Source organism: Marmota marmota, unplaced genomic scaffold, assembly GCF_001458135.2.
Source record: "Marmota marmota marmota unplaced genomic scaffold, marMar, whole genome shotgun sequence".
Taxonomy (NCBI): domain Eukaryota; kingdom Metazoa; phylum Chordata; class Mammalia; order Rodentia; family Sciuridae; genus Marmota; species Marmota marmota.
Window position 1 is genome coordinate 868,838 of NW_025999880.1, and position 23,966 is coordinate 892,803.

Sequence of the window (23,966 nt, forward strand, 5' to 3'; positions counted from 1 at the left end):
AAGGATTGCAATTTTGAGGCCTGCCTCAGCAGCTTAGTGAGGCCCTCAGCAACTTAGTAAAACCCTGTCTCATAATAAAAGATAAAAAGGGCTGGGATATATCTTAGTGGTAAAAATACCCCTGAGTTCAATCCCCAATACCCGCCCCCCCCCAAAAAAAAAAAAAACCTGTGATAAAGCAGTCAGTATTATATATCATAAAGTAGATACAAGATATTTTACATTCACAGAGGTATGATATAGTGCATCTATAACGCAAGAGGATATAATTAGAAGGCATTGAGACTTAATCTACTTTTCTCACAGAGGGCCCAAAGTATGGTATGTCAGCTTTGCTAAAGAAATGTGTCTCTTAAGATTTCTTTTCATAGTAGCACAGTTCGAAGTACTTACTACTCTTCAAGAACATGAGCTAAAAATCATTTTAAGATTTTTATTGGGTTCATATAAAGAGGACCAAGTGCAGGTAAGCAAGGCTCGGCGTAACTACTGTTTGCTAAATCTGCCATGTTTGAATGGTGAGAGCTCCGTGGAAGAAAGGGGAGCATTTCTAGCATCTGAGGCCACAATCAGAACACAGCATCATTTCAAACAGAAGCAGTAGCTGAACAGTGCCCAATGGCTATTTCTATGGATGCTAACATCAATATTTAATTATTCTGGGCTGGTGATGTAGCTCAGTATTAGAGCACTTGTCTGGCATGCATGAGGCCCTGTGTTCCATCCCTAGCACTGCAAAAAATCAAATATAACAATAAAATTTAGTTGTCCTCTCACTCATAAAGGAAGAAGGGGAGGTCAGTTACTGTCCTTGGCTTGTGTTTGACTCAGTCATCACTACTCAAGATTTTCAAAGTTGGCTATGAATTAATGAGAAAGATGAGAGAAGAGGTTATATGCATGTGTCTTTACTATCTCTGATAGAAAGGCTTACTATCTCTGATAGAAAGAGTAAAAAGAATGATCATTTAAGAACCACATGTAAAAACTGAAAGCTAATATTTGTGGCTAAATCCTGTGATATACATGATGTATATGTAGAGTTTAGGTAATCTATAGGTCAAATTGTGTCCTCTACAATTTAACTGTGTATGTTATGGAATATATATGCTCTAATGAGGCATATATATTTCCTTTTAGAAACAGTACCATATTCTACCTTTATATACTAAATGCTCAAACTTGGGACATCCTTCAACAATTACTTATTTCCACCCTTCTGTTTGGGATGGGAAGATTTTATAGCAGTAAGGTAGATACGGTACATGCTATACTGTTTGAACATCTCTAAAAGGGGAAAGCCAGCCAGGCACAATGGCACTTGCCTGTAATCCCAGGGACTTGGGAGGCAGAGACAGGAGAACCACAAGTTCAAGGCCAGCCTCAGCAATTTAGTGAGACTCTATCGCAATAGAAAATGAAAAGGACTGAGAATGAAGCCCAGTAGTAAAGTATCCCTGGGTTCAATCCCCAGTACATACAAAAAGTTAAAGCCACTTCTTAGAAGAATATCCAATCCCTTATAGCTCCTAGGTTCCAGAGGTATTTCCTTGTGTTTGTCCAAGCATTTAGGGTGTAACAACTATTTCTTCCTTAGTGTCTGTATTAGGTACTAGGAGTATAAAGATGAACCCTAGAGGAACTTTTGACATGTTTCATTTACTCCTAGCAATGCTTTCTTCAGCTCTCGAGCCAAGGCAAGTTTGGATTAAAGACCACTGATTTAAAACATCTAGGTTCTTTGGGTAATTTGGTGTTAATGATCATGATATATATGTTATTCCTTTTAAAGACAATAGGGAAATACAGCGGTGCCACCAAAATGTAAGCAGAACCTTAGTCCTGCTTTTTCAGACCTTAACAAAGTCCCAAATTGTTGTCATTTTTGTTTGCTTGCTATCTTTTTTTATATAGTTATATGGTTTAACTTCAACAAAGTATATTAGTGTCTTGGAATTTATAAAGAATCTTAGAGAATTACATTAGAATTGTGAATTTCTTATGTTAATAAATGACGGTTTTGTATTTCCTTATTTCTACCTGTGCAATTAGAGCCATGAATTGATATAGATGAAGAAAATGTCCTGTATATAGAAGGGACACTTCTTATTGAAGTTTTAACAAAAGTGTTCTTTTTTGAGATTTTTAGGGCCCTAAAGTAACAAATTAGAGAGGAAAACTTAATTCACAAGTTAACCCAAAAGCTACCTACAGAATAATGTTCAGTGTGCCATTTAATATGCAGACTCCAAATATTGCAATTAATTTATTTGCCAGAAAATTTTCCTTTGTTTTGAATTTATAAATCCACCCATTTTTATTTTCTTTTAACCTTCACCCGGCTTCCATTTCTGATGGAAAAGTTTACAATTCATCAGTAAGTTTAGTTTGTTGTGGTGATTTCTTTATAAAAATAACCAAGCAAAACTTGTCAATTTCACAAATAATCAGAGCAACACATCAAAAATTTAAGCTGTGAGAAAATTGGTGGTCATTACCTTTTCTTTTATAGAAATAACACAAATATAATCAGTGATATGCTTGTCTAAAATTCTGAGGTGATTTTTGTAAGTTTTATCTGTGTCTCCTGTCAATTTGTGAAATTGACTTGAGTTTTATTAATGGTATGTCTTAAAAAAATTACAGAAAATCTGAATGCTGTTCCTGTTTCTAAAATTTTCCTAATATTAAACAGATTTGTGTTGATGAATTTCGATAATAAGTTGAATAACATGTTAGAAGGAAAAATCAGCTTCTATTATTTTCATTTGATATATCAAAGTATATATTGTGTTAAGAATATATTTAAAGCCTACACTTTATATGCCAATTTTAAGAATTGGATTTGGTTTTTAAAATATTTTATAGTTCATATGCTTCTGTGTCTCGGTTTTGGGGGGAAAATAGGATATTTAAAAATTAGGTAAGGAAATTAAAGTTTGTTATTTTAATTTGTAAACCTCCAGAAATGACAGTAAAAATACTGGTTGGAATTTCTATATTCATATTTAGCTTATCTCTGATTTTCATTACCTGGTGTTTCCTAGTGGATTTTATGGTAGACCTTGAGGTGCTTTTAGAAAACTGAGATCATCTGTATCCTAACATCATACCTGTGAATGATAACATTAATATAAGAAATAATGAATAGAGACCCTATTAAGACTCATGGGCCCATTGTTAAGAATAAGTGTTCATAAGTACAGTGAGATGGCTGATTTCAAGAAAGGTCACTGGATCACAGATTTTTTTCTGTGAGATTCAATTTATTTGTTAGAGAGTATGGGGAGGAGCTGCTTTAAAATGTGCCAGACTCTTTGGCAAATAACTAGCTACCTTTTCAAAAATTTTCACCATAGTTTTCCTCAAATTAATAATGCCTCTTTATACTTGAGCAAGATCACATAGTATCCCCCTGCCCCCCGCTTTGGTGCTATGCATTGAACCCAGGACCTTGTGCTTGCTATACAAGGTATACCACTGTTCTACATCCCCAGCTTCTAATGATTCTAAAGATGTCCAGTTGTTCAAAGTGTTGTATGACCTGAATATTAGATGCAGGATTGCTCTTAATACTTTGCTGATACCTCTGGGGAATTTTTTTTTTTTTTAACCGTGTAACATGTTTTATCTTTAAAGGGCTACTATTTCAATATGCCTCTCTCAGGAACCTCCAGTGCCTATTTCTGTTCTGTTGAATGCTCACCTGGCTGGCCAAAGCAAGAAAAAGTCTCTGAGAACAGTGCCTACTTCCTTATCACTAGGCTTCGGTGTGGAAACAAATACACAGTTTGATAGAGTTCAAACTATGATTAACATCAAACCAGTGGGGGGAACCCTATAAAGTTACATTTGCAGTTTAATATGCTGTGCCCTATGTGGTTTTCAGTTTAGCATTCTTGTTTATTTGTCGGTGTTTTTTCTTTCAGGAGAGAGCTTTGCAGAATTCAGATCTGCAGGAACTGATGATGGTTTCACCGATTTTAAAACAGCAGATAGTATATCACCACTGGAGCCACCCACAAAAGATAAAACTTTTCCAGCACCCTTCTCCTCAGGAACTGTACAACAGAAACAGCAAACACACATGAAAAATCCTCTGAACTTGGCAGACCTAGATATGTTTTCTTCAGTTAATTGCAGCAGCGAGAAGCCCTTGTCTTTTTCAGCTGCATTTAGCACATCAAAACCCGTTTCCACACGACCTCAGCCAGCAGGTTCAGGCACAACGATGACAGCACTGGCATCAACTAAAACTTCTAGTTTGGCTGATGATTTTGGAGAATTCAACCTTTTTGGGGAATATTCTAGTCCAGCATCTATTGGGGAGCAGGATGACTTCGCAGATTTTATGGCTTTCAGTAATAGCTCTATTCCATCTGAGCAAAAGGCAGAAGACAAATACGATGTCCTTAAGGAGGAAGCTAGTCCTGTTCCTCTAACCAGCAACACGGGCTGCACAGTGAAGAGTGCGCAAAACCCACCTGCTTTATCCACCAAGTACGATGTCTTCAAACAGCTTTCTCTAGAAGGAGCTGGACTAGGTGTGGAAGAATTAAAAGATAACACTCCTTCTGGAAAAAGTGATGATGATTTTGCTGACTTCCACTCCAGTAAATTTTCTTCCATGAACTCCGACAAATCCCTGGGAGAGAAAGCAGTGGCTTTCAGACACACCAAAGAAGACTCTGCTTCAGTGAAGTCCTTGGATCTCCCGTCCATTGGTGGCAGCAGCGTCGGCAAGGAGGACTCTGAAGATGCACTCTCTGTTCAGTTTGACATGAAATTGGCTGATGTGGGAGGAGATCTTAAGCATGTCATGTCTGATAGCTCTTTGGATTTACCAACAGTTAGTGGCCAGCATCCTCCTGCTGCAGGTGAGGAATTGGTGAGATTGCTCTGGTGATGGTAACGTAGATCTCAAAAGTGATTCTGTGGGTGTTGATTTACAGAAGAGTGAGGCTCTGGCCCTTCATGAATTTCTGATAATTAGCCTCCTTGTTGCCAGTCTCCTGGAAGCAGTGTTAAATTTGATTCTATGGATCCTTGAATATATGGATACTGTGATTACTCTGAAACTAGATTGGATAGCTAAAATATTTTTATTTTTGAAATCCAATACTCTCTTGGCATCAGAGGCACATAAAAACCCACTGCTAAATGAACCCTACATTGCCAGAAATTTTATAGGTTTTTGCAGTGTCAGCAGTCTTCATTTCTGTGAGCGAAATCAGTGTTTTCCTCTCCTTTTTTCTTCTCTTGGGTATATTTAGAAGCTGCCAATGTAGTATTCTGTTTGATTTACAGAAACTGACTCTTATTAGCCTAAGGAAATTTAAAAAAAAAATTCTAATGAGTTATACTTCAGTGTGCCACAACCTTTCAAGAGAAGAAGAGGGAAAGAGCTTATTTATGGATGTCTGTGTGGCACTGTCTGGCAAGGAGGAGGGCCTGTGTTAGTGAAATCCTGGTACTGTTTTCAGTGTGAGCTCTATTACTGGAAGTATTAAGTTTTAACAAATGTGTAGATGCTAGGATCAGGTGACTACTGATTTTCTGATAGAATATTTGAAAACATTATTATTATGGAACCCTCTTTAAATTCTGTGTGGAATTACGTGTAGCAGTTTATTCTCTAGTCCAACTTCCTATCATAAAAACTAGATTCCCAAGTGTCCTGGTTTTTGTTTTTTGTTTTTTGATATGTATATAATAAGATAAACCTATTTTGTGGCCTTTAATAATGAGAACATCTCAGTATTACTGTATTCTGGAAAATGTATTCGGCAAATGAAGGGTTTGTTTTTCCTTTAACCTGAGAGAGACACGTAAGACAACTTCCAAGTTTACAGGTTCAGGCAGAAATTGTAAAGTACTATAGCTTTTGCATATATCAGATTGCTAAGTCAGAAAACAAAATTGTACCTGTTATTGAAATGTTGGAGGTTTTCTTAAGCTGGGTGCTGAATTGGGAGCAAGTTAGCAGAGACCTTATGTCTAGTGTTGCTACTTGCGAAGGTATTTTGCCAGTGCAGTGGGCTGTCTGAAGAGCTCCTTGTGCCCTTGGCTATTTTTCTTTCATTTTTGTTGAGTTTTTGGTACTTTTCTTGCAAGTTTTCTTTTTCATTTTTTTTTTCCTTGCTGCTGTTTGTTTGGTAGGGTGATTTTGTTTTTCTCTTTTGTATGAGCTGCTTGAGCCACAGCAGTTGGTTGCAAAGTGCTCTGTTTTCTAAACAACAATATTTGACTTTCATTTCAAAAGCTCATAACATGTATACTACTAGCCTTTGGACTCTGGAGTTATAATTAGAAGCTATTTTTCTGAAAATGAATCTATATTCTTTCACAGTGCCAAGCTAGATGTCTTTATGAAACGAGTCTAATCTGGGTTTGGGGTGTCTTCTCCTCCCTCTTTTTATTTGGGGAGGGGAGCTTGGGTTTTTGATTGAGCTTCTTCCGATGAACCTGTTAAAATAATCTGTGCTCATGTTCTTTATGTATGTTTGGAACATTCCCAGATTGGAACCTGTCATGTTCAAGCCACCTCTCTTTAGTGTGAGGATACTCTGAAAAGCAGATTGTTTCCACCCATTGATCTGTAAACCTCCTGTTGGAAAGGTGCAGTATCCCTTTAGAGCGGTTGTTAAAAGGGTTGATGTCTGACCAAGGATGTCTGTACTGTTGTTGAGCAAGTTTGCTACATAAATATATCAGAGAGGGTAAATGGCAGAGCTTTCTTCAATGTGATGTGGTTTTATTCTTCTATTCACCACAGTATCTCCTGCTCTCTTAGTGTGAGGGTTAAGGGTACATCCTATTGGAGAAATTAAAAGGGGGCTGATGAAGTGAATAAAACCTAGTAGATTGAACTGTGGACCTTAATTCTATTTAGAAACCCTAACTTAACTCTGAAGGGGATACTGTCTCTTTTTAACTCCTGCTATAATTCTTTGTATGGAAGGTAGATAATACTAATAACATTGCCTGATTTCTCTGCATATTATTACATTTAACCCTTTGAGCCCTTGCTGCATATAATTTCAACTAGGCTGCTTCTTTCCCCCACTAAATTTAATCTCTCTGGCATTGAAGCATCTTGATGTTCAGTCATTAAGATCATTGGGTTTTGTTGGCAGCAAGAACTTACTCTTATTTGTGACATCCTCAAAGGGTTAGTAAGACTTCTGTAGCTACCTACCTGTAAAGTAGCTCTTCTTTGACATTGAAAATCTTTGTATTTTAATCAGCGCCTTAATTTTTTTTGGCCGCTTTTCTAATGTCTTTTTTTTCAATTTAGACATTTTCTGTGTGAATGTGCCTTCTTGAACTTGCTTTAGTATATTCCTCTGCAAATACTGATCTGCATGCTTATTCTGATGACTTCTTTTCCAGCTCTTCTGTACCACTATCTTTTGTGATCTGTAAGTCCTGTGTTAATAAATAATTCTTTGGCATATTTTGAAAGTGTGGGGATGTGTGTAATTTGTATTTTTTTAGGGTTAGACCAAAGAAATACCTGGCTGGTATCAAGTTTAAAGCAGCAATATCCCTTGAGATTAGACCATTTTTCCCTTTTGTTTTGTTTCCTCAAACATATGTCTCCTAAAGAATACTGGTACATTTTAGCCTTTGCCCCTTATAAATAACATTGGTGTATGTTCTTAATATGGCATTGGGTTTAGATATAACTATAGGGCTAGGGATGTAGTTCAGTGGTAGAGCACTTGCTTAGGCCCTGGGTTAGATTCCCAGCATTGGGGGCCAGTCATATAGATCATAAATATATAGTATATATTATAAATATTTTATATTTATTTAATTATGTTTTACATGTTTTTTCATGTATCTTATATATCATACACACACATTAAAACTTGTTTTAAAAAGTTTAAACCTTACACTATATAATAGGGAAAGAGAAATTTTTCTTTACTACATGAAACTGGAGTATATTCTAGCAGAGCACCTGTCTACTAGGAGTTACATTGTGAGACAAAGGGAAGGTGAGAAAGAGAATGTAAGAATTAAGTGTTGGGAAAAAAGACACTGATGTTAAATAACTAGATATTTATAAGCTTAAATTAACTTTTTTTCTTCTTGTGATGGAGATCTATCGAAGGGCCTCACACATGCTAGATAAACACTCTACCACTAAGCTGCATCCTCAGCCCAACATAAGCTTGATTTAAAATCATCAAATGGTATTGAGATGGACTGAGTACCATAAATCTAAAGAGGATTTCAATTGCCAGTCTATGTACTAGAAATATTCATGGTTGATACAAGGAAGCCCTCAGAACTGAGTTTGATTCTTAAGTGTGAAACTAGGTACTTCACCCTCTAACGACAGGGCATTATCTTTCTTTCCAACTTCAGAATATATTGTGAAGTGGGACACTTTTTTCACTCATAGTACATCAAACAGATTTTTAAAACAACTTTAGGGAAGGGGCTGGAGATATAGTTCAGTTGGTAGAGTGCTTGCCTTACGTGCACAAGGCACCACCAAATCCTCAGCACCACCAAAAAAAAAAAAAAAAAAAAAAAATAGGGGATATATCAGACAAAGTAATCTTTAAGCTTCTTTCATTTTTAAGAAAATCATTTCTAGAAAGGCAAATGAAAGTTAGCAATGAATAGGATAAATAGAAAATTTTTCAGCATTTTAGGATATAATAATAGTGATAAACCTTGGGAATAGTATTGTTTTTCATGTCAGACACCCAAACCAAATAAAAACTTGGTCAAAAGAGTTATTTCAGTGGTTTAAACTCTTTATTCATGTGTTTTGAGGTTTTTAGTTCTTTGTTCTTTTTTAGAATTTGAAGAAGAAAGGAAATGAAACCACTGAAGATGAGGATTCTGAGTTGGATTTCTGAGAGATCATTGTCGTATCTGAAATATGCCACTTGAGAAAGACAAAAGTTGCTTGTTAGGCTTTAAATAAGAAAAGCTAGGCCTGCCATTGAAAATAGTGTTTCCAAGAGCGAGTTGAATAATACTTGGTTTCAAAAAACCTTGTATAAATGCATTATGTTTTAATTATTACATGATTAAAATTTGAAAGAAAATGATCTCTTTTTTTTTTAAGTTGTCAATGGACCTTTATTTTATTTATTGATACATGGTGCTGAGAATCAAACCCAGTGCCTCGCACATGCTAGGCAAGTGCTCTGCCACTGAGCCACAACCCAGTCCAGAAAATGACTTTAAGTGTAGTCTTCATCTATTGATAATACCAGCTGCCCTGTAGGAGTTTCCCATGCCATGTACCAGATACCTATTTCAGGGTGGCTTTGAGGAATTTCTCTGTCAGTGGAATTCTCCAGTTTTAGGGTGGGTCATTTGGGACTGCTTCGTTTTAACTTCTTTCTGAGCAGAAGTAACTGACTATAACTGTGAAGCATGCATTCACGCATTTAACAGTTAATTTTTCCTAAGTAGAATATTACTTTTAAGGGAGGCAGTTTTAATAATGTACTACAATGATGTAAAAATTTGGGGCAATTAAAAACATGAAGAATTCTATACAGTGCCAAGTAAGATATGGTGGGTTAATGCTTGACTTCTGTATCAGTGCTTGAGAAATTATACAAATGTATTTATGTTCTGCAGTCACTTTATTGTTCATGTAAAATCCCTGATTTTTAGACATAGCAAGTGAACAGGAAGGAAACACAATATCAAAGAAATGTGTTCAATCCTAAAATAATTCAAAGAATGAAATTATTTTATTCTTTTTCTGAAATTTATTTGTTTTACTTGATCCAGTCTCATTATGTTGCCCAGGCTGGCCTTGAACTCCTAGGCTCAAATAGTCCTCAGTCTCCCAAGTAGCTGGTACTATAGGTGTGCACCATTGCAACTAGAGATATTTATTTATTCACTGCCATGCCGACGATTGAACCCAGGGCCTTGTGTGTGCTGGGCATGTGCTTTACCACTGAGCTACACTCCCAGTCTGAATTATTTTAATTTTTATAAAGAGTTGCTTTTGCTGGTGCAGTGGCACACACCTCTAATCCCAGCAGCTTGGGAGGCTGAGGCAGGAGGATCGCAAGTTCAAAGCCAGCCTCAGCAATAGCAAGGTGCTAAGCAACTCAGTGAGACCCTGTCTCTAAATAAAATACAAAATAGGGCTGAGGATGTGGCTCAGTGGTTGAGCATTCCTGAGTTCAATCCCCAGTCTCCCCCATCCCCCGCAAAAAAAAAAAAAAAGAGTTGCTTTTGGTTCCTTCCATATTTTTGCACTGAGTACTTTTTATAAGTTATTTTGGGAAGTGTTGGCTCAATAACTTTTGAGAGCATAAGAAGGTTGTATACACAGAAGGATCTCCTAAGTGTTGCCCTCTCACTTACATGGCCCAAAAAATTTGAACTGCCATCTTCTGTGTTCTTTTTTAGTACTGGTGACTGGACACAGGGTCACTCTACCACTGACCTACATCAGCTTTTCTTATTTTTTTATTTTGAACAGGGTATCACTAAATTGCGGAAGCTGGCCTTAAACTTGCAATCCTCCTGCTTCAACCTCCCTATAAACCCCTGTGAAATTATAGGTGTGTGCTACCACACCCAGCTTTAATTGGTATCATATTGGTAAGATTTTTATTGATGATCACGGACAATCCCACTGTGTATCTTGATAGTATTCCTTGGCCTTTTAACCTTCTCTGACTTAAAATATCTACAGGACTGCCATTTTTCTCCTCTTCTTCTTTTTTTTAAACATCTTATTTTATCTTTATTTACTTTTCTTTATTTTATTTTTATGTGGTGCTGATGATCGAACCCAGTGCCTCATGCTTGCTAGGCAAGTACTCTACCACTGAGCCACAACCCCAGCCCCGCCATTTTTCTTTACTGAACTTAAAACACTGATGTAGAAACCTAAAGGTGCTTATAGAGGGTGTGCATATAATTTAAACCATAGTGTTACAGAAGTCAGCACCAAGAAAGAATTGGAGGTTTTCATGCAGATTAGACAATACTGGAAGGCAGTTATACAGCAGAATTTGATAGCTTGTCACACTTGTATTATGATTTTTTTTATTCCCAGTTTTCTTCTGCAACATCTGTCTGGGTGTTTTCCAGAGCAAGTTGAATAATACTTGGTTTCAAAAAACCTTGTATAAATGCATTATGTTTTAATTATTACATGTGCTGCTAAAAATTTGAAAGAAAATGATCTTAAGTGTATAAATCTGGGTGTTGCAGAAGAGACTTAACAGGACACACTGAGACCAAGTTTTACAATTATGCAGAATATTTTCTAGGGTAGAATAGAGCCAGGAGTAAAGAGAAACTGAAATATATAAATATTTCATAATTTGCATTTGGTGAAATCTGAATTAAATCAGTATGGGAAGTTAAAAGATGTTTCTTCCTTAGTCCAATGAACATTGTTATTGCTATAAAAAAAATCCCTTCAAAAATAGTGGAATTTGAGCATGTGCTGTCTTTCTTCTTTCTCTAAATTCCTTCCTCAAAAGCTAGTAACTCTTAATCCCCCAGGCCTGTGTTCACAACTTTAGAAAATGTCCATAGGACTGCCTTCTGTGTCCTATAGTGCCAGCTCACGTTCTTGGAAATACCTTGTTTTCATGTACAACCTCCATTCAAAAAGGATTTGAATAGAGGTTACAGAAGAGACTGATAGGGTTACTTGCCAGAATGCACAAGAAATCTATGTCTTGATTTGAGATCCATGATGGAAAGCAGATTGTACAGTTTATTCCTTTACCCTTTGTAAGAGGACTTTCCTGGCTGCAAACAAATAGTTGTATTAAAGCACACGATTTGATGTATTATCTGTGTGCAATTGAGGCTCAAACTAGTGCAGCCTGGCAGTTCTCCTCCAGGAGAATTGGAAATACAGTAGTGATTCTCTGTTCATTTTGTGGCATTCATTCTCCATTTTCTTTTCTCCTTTTTCTCTTGACAATTTTCAGAATTCAGCTATCAAATTGAAAACCCATCTATAGTAATTTCAGTGATTACAAAATAAAGTGTGGGTTGTTCCACATCATTTTTCCAGTCAAGGTTTCTGGCACTTATAGTGTAAGCTTTACATAATCTCTAATATTTTTAAAGCCATTATACAATAATAATGTATAGCAGGACTGCTTAGAAACTGTAGGACTAATAACACAGGAAATGAGGAATTTTTTTTTCTTTTATCTACCTTCAATGAACTGATGTATCACATTTTTCTTAGAAAATGGTTTATAAGTATTCATTATGCCAGGAAATACTACCATATTGTTGATAAATGCTAAAGGTTAAAGATGAGTGTTATGTCAATGTTCTGTCTTGTATCGCTTATATAATGTTCAGTTTAGTACTTATTTGTTCAAAGGATTTACACCTTAGTGAATTACTTTTTGACCCCATTGTAGCCAGTATATTTAAGCAAAAGTAAATTTAAAACTCAACTTTGAGGCTTGACTTTAGTGAATCTTTTATATTTCCTTTTCAGTCTTTCATTTGGTTTTTTAGTCTCTTCTTTTTTGGTGGTAGGCATCAAACCCAGGCCCTCACAAATGCTAGGTAAGCACTCTACCACTGAGCCTATACCTCTAGCCCTTATTTGCTTATTTTTGTGAGTTGCCCCAGAAGGCAAAATGTTATATGCATGTCACTTTTTAAAAAATAAGATTTATTAAAGACCTATATAGTTATAAAAATACTTAAAGGTTCTTCAGCTAAGGTAGTCCCTGTTGCTTATAAAGCCTTTAATCTGATGAGTCATTTCTTTTCTTTCTTTCTTTTTTTTTTAGTCATTTCTAATTAAAAAAAAAAAAAGAAAAAGAAAAATCTTCTTGTCACATAATTACACAAAATGATCTTTTTTATTACCATAGCAACTTGGTTGCAGTGTTTGAACTGGAGTCGTGTTTGTTAAATTTACCTTTGGTCTCTAGAAAAATTGCTTCCTGTTAATAGATGAAATTCTAAAAGCTGTTCCTCATATAGTTCCCCCCAAAGAACTTTCTGGTAGGCTCTAATAATAATGACAATAACAATTTAAAAATCTGTACTATGAAACATTCTGCTGAATCCCTTGAAGACTAGACAGGTTTAATTGTATCTGCCTCCTGATTGAATTTCACCTCATTTGAGTCTGGGTACTTTCTGACTTCTTTAAATAAGTGGGAGGAAATCACTATAGCAAGAGACTAGGAAAGCATTTTGTCTAAAGGCTCATTTCATTCATTATAAACTATACATTTTTTTGCCTGAATATTTTTTCCTTCTGCTTAATAAGTCATATTTGAAGGGTACCATTTGCATTACACAATTTAAAAATACCTATTTTTTTATCACTGGTTGATGTTTTTTAGTAATTATTTTTTTAAGTTGTTGATGGTCCTTTATTTTTATTTATTTGTCTGCAGTGCTGAGAATCGAACCTAGTGCCTCACACATGCTATGTGAGTGCTCTACCACTGAGCCACAATCCCAGCTCACTGGTTGACTTTTTCTAGTACTTTTATTATTAATTTTGTACCTTTTCCTTAAAAGAGCTGTAGGAGAGTTTGGGAAATGTTAGGAGCCCTTCACCTTGTAAAATAGATTTGTTGTAAAAGAAATGACCCAGTGTTTTGACTTAATTGTGAAAATCTGGGTCACAAAACTTTCGAACATTTTCCTTGAAAATCACATACGTGGTTTTCAGAGGGGCATTTAGCTTGCCTTGAACCCGTGTCTAAAATGAAACCCAGCACTGCTCAGCCTGACAGATTGGACAGCACGGCTGTGAAAGTGGCTTTTCCACACCAGCCATGTTCAGCCTCAGCTGATTGTGCTTTTTGAAACAGCAAGAAATTTTCCCTAACATGATAAATTGACTTTTATTTTTTAGTTTGAAATAATTTCATCTTAGGCCATAAACTAGTAACTAAATGCCAAATTGAGTGGTGGCAGCTATGCTGAACAACCACTAGCTGTTATGTATTGCTCGCCAGGCCCTGCGCTGGCCTTCCACACACATTATCACAGTTGGTCATCCTGGACACAGTCTGTCCAAGTACATGGTTTTCTCCTAATTTGAAAGATCAGCAAACCAAGATTCAGAAATGTGAAGTGATTTGCTTAGTGACCCACAAGTAAGTAGGTGACAGAGTTGAACTCAGGTCTCTCTAAATTAAAAAAAAAATCCTACATTCTTTCTGTTACTTATGCTCCTCTTAAATTATTTAAACACATATTAAGAATGTTTCATATAATAAGTCTTAATGCCCCAAATCATTTTTTTTCTTTTTTCTATTTTTTTTCAATGGTTGGAGGGATGGGGGGAGTAGCTACATAATTAAAGCTGACATGGGAGCCCAATAGAACCCCAGACCTTTGATTCCATTTTTTAAGGGCCAAAGTAGATTAGATTGATTTTTCTTTTCTCATAATCTACCACAGCAATATGACGTCCACATTGACCAAAATAACAATTAGGTAAGTAATTGCTTAATTCAAATCTCATATTTGGCCTTACCTGAGACAGAAATTCCTAATTTATTAAAGTGAGGTGACACTACTTTCACTTTCGTTTTGAGAAACTGTTAACTTTTAACCAGTTTGCCATGTACATTTTATATGACCATGTCTTCGGGGAATATTTTCCAACAAAGTCCAGAGGAAGCAGGGAATATGTTATACATTTTAAAGTTTATAAGGAAATAGACAATGTATTAAATTACTTTAATCTTATATTCAACAGTATGTTACCCTGATAGATGAACCTCTCATCATTTTTAGTAATTTTTATAGCCAGACAAAGTGATCCCTTTAAACTAAATGTAAATACCAACTCAAAACTATTGCAGGTTTTTTTTTTATAAGATCAGATCAGATATTACAGCCCAACTCCTTTAGTAGAAGCTCTAAATTTAGTTATTCTTCAACATAGTAGAAAACTAGTCAAATGTGCTAGGCATTTTGCTTCTGCAGAGTTCAGGGCATTTTGCCCAAATTGTGAGTTTGCCTCTAATTGTGGGGTCTTATTTCCCTTTCAGATATAGAGGACTTAAAATATGCTGCTTTTGGGAGCTACAGTAGCACTTTTACAATGAGCACCCTTACAAGCTATGACTGGTCAGACAGGGATGATGCATCTCAGGGCAGAAAACTCTCTCCATTTGTCCTCTCAGCAGGAAGTGGATCCTCCTCAGCTGCCTCAATTCTTCAAAAGAAAGAGACATCATTTGGCAGTTCTGAAAACATCACCATGACCTCTCTCTCCAAAGTAACGACTTTTGCAAGTGAAGATGCTCTTCCAGAAACTACCTTCCCAGCTTTTGCCAGTTTTAAAGACATGATTCCCCAGACCAGTGAGCAAAAGGAATACGAAAGTGGGGACTATAAAAATTTTATAAGACAAGACCTATCTATAGCTGAACAGAGCCAAGAGGCCACATGTTCAAGCCCAGCTTCCAGTGGCACCTCTCATGAAACCCCCAAAGAATGTTCAGATGACTTTGGAGAGTTTCAAAGTGAAAAGCCCAAAATCAGCAAATTTGACTTTTTAGTAGCCAATTCGCAAAGCAAAATGAAATCCAGTGAAGAAATGATCAAAAGTGAGCTGGCAACCTTTGACCTTTCTGTTCAAGGTAAGTAACTTCAAGGTAGATTTTATTATTGTGGGTTTATTCCACTGAGATGTTTAGATAACCTTTCTTAGAAAAAAGTGTTCTACCAGGTGTGGTCGAGCACACCTATAATCCCTCCTGAGGCAGGAAGATCCCAAGTTCGAGATCAGACTTAGCAACTAGTAAGGCCCTTAAGCAACCTAGTGAGACCCTGTCTAAAAACAAAAAATAAAGAAAGGGCTGGGGATGTAGCTTAGTGGTTAAGTACCCCTGGGTTCAATCCCCCATATCAAAAAATAATTTTTAAAAAAAAGAGAGAAAAGAAAAAGAAAGTTTTGGGTTTAGCAAGAAATAGATTTTCCAACTTTTGACATCAGGGTCAATTATGATAGCTCTAATAAAGTTTTCCCTGAAACTGAATTGACATTATTGTTAGAATATTTTAACCACTTTTGTATGAAACACAAGTATCTGTTGTTCATTAATGAAGTGGTATGCTGGGGTTTTTTTCTTTAATTAAAATATATATATATATTTTAAGTTGTTGATAGACTTTTATTTTATTATATACGGTGCTGAGAATCAAACCCAGTGCCTCACACACGCCAGGCGAGCACTCTACCACTGAGCCACAGTCTCAGCCCCTGAAGTGGTATGCTGTTTAAAATAGCTAGAGAAATGGATTTGCTTCACTTGTGGACAAGTTAGCTTTGCTCTTGTTCCCTGGCTACAGTGTCTTTTAACCCAGAAACTTCAGTATGGTGGCTGTGGATCTGCCTTTAATTTGCAGATCTGTTTTGGTTGATCCATAAAGTAGGAAGCAATTGCCAATATTTAAAAATTATGAGATTTCACAATCTCTATTTCTAGCTTTTCTTGAAAAGTCATATTATCTGGCAAAACTAGGCCTGCATTCCCATGTCTTGACAATCAGCCGTAGGTGATTAGCATTACCCCCCATAAGTGGGGTTCATTCTCCCAATTTGTGATTGTCCCCCCACTTTCTGCCTCACACTGCTTGCCTGTTTCAGATGACATTCAAATTTGCCTCTTCTGCTTTAATCCCATCCTAATGAGATCTTTGACTTCAGGGATTGAGAGAGCATGTAGGAGCTCAGGTACAAATCCATGACCAGTAAGTGGAAAAGCAGCACAGCTCATGTGCACTGATATTTAGAAATGCACTGCTGTCCTCTAGACTCTGATGATTCTGCACTTAGAGTTATAGAAGAGCTACAATAGATCAGAGTAAGGAAGAAAACCAGTGCAGGGAAACCAAGCAAGAAAAAACAGTAAAAGGGATCTGACAAGTAGCTTTCTAGAAAGAATAAATGAGATTGTTTTTCTAAATGCCTCATGACATAACCATCTGAAAAGGAGAGTCCTGTCAACAGGCAGGAGCCTCTGCTTGAGCTAAACTGAGTAATCAAAAGGTCCAACTGTACCATCCACTTCTCCCAGGATCACACAAGAGGAGCTTGAGCCTTGGTGATAAAGAAATAAGCCGGTCCTCTCCTTCTCCAGCCCTGGAGCAACCTTTCAGAGACCGTTCCAATACTCTGAGTGAGAAGCCTGCTCTGCCTGTTATTCGTGATAAGTACAAAGACCTGACCGGAGAGGTGGAGGTGAGTGGGGTAGTTTTCTGCAGAGGAACAAATAAAAGAGTAGCTGAGCCCTAAGAACTCCAGGAAAAGAGTCCTTTCAGCTTTCACCTAGGAATATGAGGGGGAGAAAGACACAAGGCACCACACATAAAATACATAATTAAAGTGAGACACTGGAACATGGCCCTGCCTGGATGAAATACCTCCTACATGTAGCATCCACTGGAAATAGTCAGAGACCCTAAAACTGAAATTATTTGGGGGACTTTACAAGGAGGGAAATTCTTGGGACTTAAATTTTGAGTTCATAGTTATATATCATCCTACTGAATTTTAAAATGTCAAAATAGAGGAGAGAAGGGAAATATTCTGAGTCTTCTGTTTACTGCTTCTTAGTCTCATGCTGTCTTCCTCCTATGACCAACACACTTAACTCTCTTTGCTACACACACACACACACACACACACACTCTCACACAGCACTGTGACTGAAGTGGAAGTCAGTGATTTGACATGAACTCTCACACTAGAAACCTCCAAGGTGAGTACCTTTGAAAAAGGCCTACACTGTTACTAAAACAAATGAGGCAGCATTTGTAGAGGGAAGCTGCTATTAAACATTTACCTCAGATTCACAAGTCATGTGCTCGGAAGTTACATTTATTAATAATTTAAAATAATTATTGTTAGATGCAGTGGCACATGTCTGTATACCAGCAACTGGGGAGGCTGAGGCAGAAGGTTGACATATTCAAGGCCAGCCTCAGAAATTTGCTTCAGGGCCTGGGGTTGTGGTTCAGTGGTGGAGCACTTGCCTAGCACACGTGAGGCACTGGGTTCGATCCTCAGCAGCACATAAAAATAAATAAATAAAAACAAAGATATTGTGTACAACTAAAAGAAATAAATATTTTTTAAATATTTATTTTTTAGCTTTAGGTTGCCACAATATTTTATTTTTATGTGGTGCTGAGAATCGAACCCAGTGCCTCACGCATGCCAGGTAAGCGCACCACTACTTGAGCCATATCCCTAGCCCCAAAATAAATATTTTTAAAAAGTTAAAAATAAATAAATAAAAAGGGCTGAGAACATAGCTCAGTTGTAGAACACTCTGGTTCAATCACCAGGACTAGAATAAAAAAAAAAACAAATACACACACACACGGGTAAACTGCTTTTACAAAAATGATTTTTATAAAAAGTCTTAAAAGCTCTTTTTTTTGACAGAAGTTATTAATTACAGGATCCTAGGCTTGCCTTATAACCTAGTTCTTTCTACCAAAATTCACAGGAAAATGAGAGATACGCGTATGAATGGCAGAGATGCCTAGGGAGTGCCCTGGATGTGAGTATGTCACCTTTGTGTTCAAACAAACATAAGTGTTCCTTTGTATCATTTTGCCTTCCTCTTGGTTCCTTTGAACCAACAGAGGAAAACTTAAGGGGAGCCTTACTCCTATGGCCCTTAGATTGTGAAAGTCATAGGTCATAAGGAAGACTTCTTTCATGTTCATATGGCAAAAATTATTAAAAACGCTGGCTCACCTGTCAGCTGTCTCTTTGACTGTCACTATGTTTGAGAAATAACAAAGTGATATCATTACCTCTGCCTAAATCAAAATAAGATTTAAACTAAAGAACCTCAATCTTTTTTCTGCCAATGTAACGGAGGATGGTTTCTTTAAGATTAAACTTAAATTCTCAGATTTGTTTCAGTGTATAATATGCCAGTCAGTCATGGTTTTTCACACTTCCTGGTTGGGTTTTCTACTAATAATAAATTTGTTTTGCAGTGACCTTTTTTGGTTACATAATGTAATGTGATTTCATTTCTTGTAGGTCATTAAGAAGGCAAATGACACCTTAAATGGAATTAGTAGTAGTGCTGTTTGCACAGAAGTTATTCAGTCAGCTCAAGGCATGGAATATTTACTAGGTATCTTCGTTTTGTATTTTACTTATTTGAAATCATGACAATGCATTATTATCGGTTTTTGCTTATGTTAAGTATTTTGAAGCTGGATCTCTCAAGCCATATACAACTTCACTAAGTGGCATCTGCATTTGAATATAAGACACTTAATTCATAGGCAGTAACTTTGACTCTAGGGCCAAGTTTTAAGTCTTTGTTTTATATATATATAAAAGCAATATAAATTATACCTACTTAACTAGTTTATCCAAGAGTTTGTATTAATGAGGCATTAAAGTGAAATTATTAGCCAGGCGCATTGGTGCATGCCTATAATCCCAGGAACTTGGGAGGCTAAGGCAGGAGGATCACAAGTTCAAGGCTCCAGCTGGGCAACTTAGTGAGAATCTGTCTCAAAATAAAACTGGGGGAGTAGCTCAAGGGTAAAGCACCCCCTGGTTCAATCTCCCATATTGAAAAAATATATTTCTTATTAGTTCCTTACTATACTCAATAGGTTCTTCCTTCTTACCCCTTAATGGCATAAACAAATTTCCTTAACTTCCTGGTCATTTTCAACTATGAAACATTCCAACCCAACTTGAAACCTCAGTCTCTGTCCAGTTCAGTGTTCCTCCCCTCCCCAAGTTCATACCTGATCTGTGGCCAGGGCCACATGTACTAGCCTAATAATCATTTTCAAATCTTCACTTAAATGTCACCTTCTCACTGAGGTTTCTCTGTATTCTTTCTCAAAATGGTATCTCTTCTCCTGCCCCTAGCACTCCTTTCCCTGTGCCCCTCTCTGCTTGGTTTTCTCCTTAGCCTTATCCATCTTTTCCCCCTGTGGTGCTGGGGATCGAACCTAATCCTGACACCTTTAATATCTTATATATTTTACTTATCCTTGTTTTACTGTCTGTCTCCCTTTGCTAGGATGAACCTCCATGAAGGCAGGGATTTGGGTATGTTTTGTTCACTGCTGTGCCCCCAACACCTCATCTAGTACCCGACACATGGAAGTCACTCAAAGGATTTGCTGGACAAGTAGATAGTGAAGGGCTGGAGTCTCTGCCAGACTCTTGACACCTCACTCTAGTTCCCTTTTTCCTGTTCAGATAGACACAATTCTACTGCATTAGCAGATATCCACCAGGAAACGGGGTACCTGTCTTTCCCTCTAGTAGTGGAAGATTCTCTTAAAAGCCCACTCACTTTTTAGGATAGACATAATTTCTCCCTTTCCCTTGGGGAAAGAAGAGGAAAAGCCATAGTGCTGTACACAAGGCTGTGCCCTCCCCCCACCCCGGATTCTCCAGCATTCACTTAGAGGCTGGGATAATCTATCTAGTGACTGTCACGTTGTAGGAGTCCAGGTATTCCTGGTAGCTGTCTTTAGAATGTGGAGGTATTTGGTACCTCTCATCCTTACTTGAAGATTTCAGCCCAATGCAGGGTTAGAAGGAAAAGAACCATTCTGCATCTATTAAGTGTATAAAAGATACGTGAAGCCAGTGAGTTTGTAAATCCTTGAGGATTCAGAGGGGTGAGATATTTCTTTAATTACTCTATGATGATATTAACATTTAGATTCTTTTAAACTTTTATTATTCCTATTTTCAGTCAATTTAATGGGATTTCCTAGATTCAAACAGAAACTCATAAACCTGGAAGGGGAAAAAAAAAGCTAATAACTTGCCTAATGCGTGTTGTTCTCCAGGCACTATTCTAGGCCTTAGTTTAGAACATTAACTCATTTCATCCTTTCAACCATCCTTGGAAGAGGTATCATTATTATCCCAACTTTACAGATGAGGAAACTGAGGCAGAAAGCAGTTTATGTGACTTGCTCAAGGTTACATGCCTAGTAAAGGACAGAATAAAGACGAACCCAAGCAGTGTCACCCTAGAGTGTCTGTTTTTACCAGTAAACTGTCCTGCAGCATTGAGAGGTAGATTGGTCCCTAAGAATAGTAGGCTCCCCTCTGTCTAGATACATTCCTTAATTCCAGCCAGTGTGCCAGCAAGTAGCAGTGCTGCCCTATCTTGCTCATGTCTTTTTCTGCACTTGCAACTCTTAACTCTCTCTTCTCTTGCCGGTCAGGTGTTGTTGAAGTGTACAGAGTAACCAAGCGTGTGGAGCTGGGAATAAAAGCCACTGCGGTGTGCAGTGAGAAACTGCAGCAGTTGCTGAAGGACATTGATAAAGTATGGAATAACCTCATGGGCTTCATGTCCCTCGCCACACTCACAGTAAGCCTGGTGAACAATTCAGTAGTTGCTTTTCTTTCCAGAAACCTATGTTGCACAGCAGCAAATATATTCCTATGCTGGCACTTACAGGAGGATGAAGGTGCCCACTGGATCCCTCATGTTAAAGGAGGAAAGAATGTTTGTGTGGGCAGTTGAGTGGTGCTGGGTGGACTTTGGGATAGCTTCAGAGCCCACTGTACCTAGATAAAATGAGAGTAAAGGACATCTAGTAATTAGAGAAATGCAAATCAAAACTACTGTAAGATTTCATCTCACTCCAGTCAGAATGGCAGTTATCAAGAATACAAGCAACAGGGCCTGGGCTATGGCTAAGTGGTAGAGTGCTTGCCTAGCATGTGTGAGGGACTGGGTTCGATTCCTGGCACCAAATAAAAATAAAAATAAAATAAATAAATAAAGGTATTGTGTCCATATACAACTAAAAAAAAAAAAGAATACAAGCAATAGTAAGTGTTGGCGAGGATATGGGGAAAAGATACACTCATACATTGCTGGTGGCACAGCAAAATGGTGTAACCACTCTGGAAAGCAGTATGGAAATTACTTAGAAAACTTGGAATAGAACCATCATTTGACCCAGCTATCTCACTCCTTGGTTTATACCCAAAGGACTTAAAATCAGCATACTACAGTGATGTAGTCACACCAATGTTCATTGCAGCTCAATTCACAATAGCTAAACAGTGGAACCAACCTAGATGCCCTTCAATTAGATGAATGGATAAAGAAGCTGTGGTATATATACACAGTGGAATATTACTCAGCATTAAAAATGAATAAAATTATGGCATTTGTAGGTAAATGGGTGGAGTTTGAAAATATTGTGCTAAGCAAAGTAAGCCAATCCCAAAAAAACAAAGGCTGAAATGTTCTGATAAGTGGATGCTGATCCATAATGGGGGAGGGGGTATGGGAAGAATGGAGGAACTTTGGATTGGGCAAAGGGGAGGGAGGGGAAGGAAGGGGGGGTATGGAGGTAGGAAAGGTGGTAAAATGAGAAGGACATCATTACCCTAGCCATATGTATGTTTGCACAAATAGTGCAACTCTACATTGCGTACAACCAGAGAAATGAAAAATTGTGCTCCATTTGTGTACAATGAAATGAAATGCATTCTGTTGTCATGTATAACTAATTAGGAAAAATTTAAAAGGGGGTAGAGGACATTTCCTCTATCTACATCCTTCTTAAATCACATACATATATTCAAATTTTGCAAAAAAGCATTGGTTTGAATTCCTCCCTTTGCACTTCTAATTATTTATGTCCTCATATGTGTCCTTCTAAAAAGCTATATGATAAATGTCATGTTGCTGTCTTATAGTTTATTACCTTTCTTAGATTCTTGAGTTATTTTCATTTTTTCCTGTTATGAGTAGTTCTGTTCCAAATAAACAAATGATTAGTTTTTTTTTGTGATAAAGTTCCTCGAAGTGCATTTAAGAGGCCAGAGTGTGGGGCTGCATGTGTATATGCATGCAGCATTTATAGCTGCTGTTGCATTTTTTTAGATGATTTTCCAGATAGCATTTAATTTCGTAAGAGGCTTTGCAAAATAATAATTTGCTGTTTTTATTTCCATCATGTATAAACTGAGAAAATATATTGGTTATTGACCTTACACATTTCATATTTGTGATAGATTTATATACATATATATAGGCTAGTAAACTTTTATCAGTTTTTTTCCTCCTTTATTACTGTCACCTTTTTAATTTCATTGTGCAAAAGTATTTTATGCTTATGTATTCATACTTATTCAGTTTGTCTCTTAGGATATTCTTTATTTCACAATAGTTAGAAAGTTATCTTCCTTCTACAGCTGGAATAAATATGCTATTTTTTTTCTTTTTTTTATATTTAACTTTGTGACCCATCTGAAAAGGATTGCAGCTTGCAGCTGTGGTAGGAAGCAATTCTTACTGCTTTGAACTAAGAACCCAGTTGTCCCAACAACATGTATTAAATAGCAAATCTTCTCACCATTGTTATGTTGCTTCTGGATTACAATATTAAGTTATTAAAGAGTTTACATAGTTTCCAAAATCTCTATTTTGTTCTTTAGAATGATTTTTCAATTTATAACCTAAAATTGTACAACTTGGGTATTTAAAAAAAATAGATAACTCTCCTAGATAATACAGTAAGAAATGGAATGCAAACATTTGGAAAGAAGATATGAAAGTATGTTCATTTGGTAATATGGAATTCTTCTAGAGGTTAAATGTATAAGTTAACAAAAACTCACAGCATTCCAGCTGGGCTTTGTGGTACACTCTTGCCATCCCACCTAACTGGGGAGCTGAGGCAGGAGGATCACAAGTTCAAGGCCAGCCTGGGCAACTTAATGAGACTATCTCAAGAAATAAAAAGGGCTAGTGATATAGCTCAGTGGTTCAACCCCCCAGTACCATAAAAATAAATTTAAAAATCATAGTGTTCCTACAAATTAACAAGAGCTGGAAAATATAATGAAAGTGGAAAATCTTTTTTTAAGTATTAAATCATTCAGGCCCTTGTCACTACTGAACTTCTGACCTTATAGTTAGAGTGATGATTCCATTTTTAAATTCCATTTCAATCTCTTC

General features: G+C 36.9%; 1 protein-coding gene across 18 annotated transcripts in view; it reads left to right on the forward strand.

Moving 5' to 3' along the window:
* Synrg (synergin gamma) overlaps window positions 1–23,966 on the forward strand; it is a 69,424-nt gene that overhangs the window by 34,788 nt on the left and 10,670 nt on the right. For 12 of the 18 annotated variants that reach the window (XM_048787885.1, XM_048787886.1, XM_015495336.2 and 9 more), the window contains 6 exons: window positions 3,930–4,877; window positions 15,012–15,605; window positions 17,046–17,209; window positions 18,483–18,536; window positions 19,031–19,127; window positions 21,208–21,356. In XM_048787885.1, coding sequence (XP_048643842.1) covers window positions 3,930–4,877; window positions 15,012–15,605; window positions 17,046–17,209; window positions 18,483–18,536; window positions 19,031–19,127; window positions 21,208–21,356 — 2,006 coding nt within the window. The remainder of the gene's footprint in view (window positions 1–3,929; window positions 4,878–15,011; window positions 15,606–17,045; window positions 17,210–18,482; window positions 18,537–19,030; window positions 19,128–21,207; window positions 21,357–23,966) is intronic. The other 6 variants (XM_048787892.1, XM_015495344.2, XM_015495342.2 and 3 more) reach the window with 3 other exon arrangements.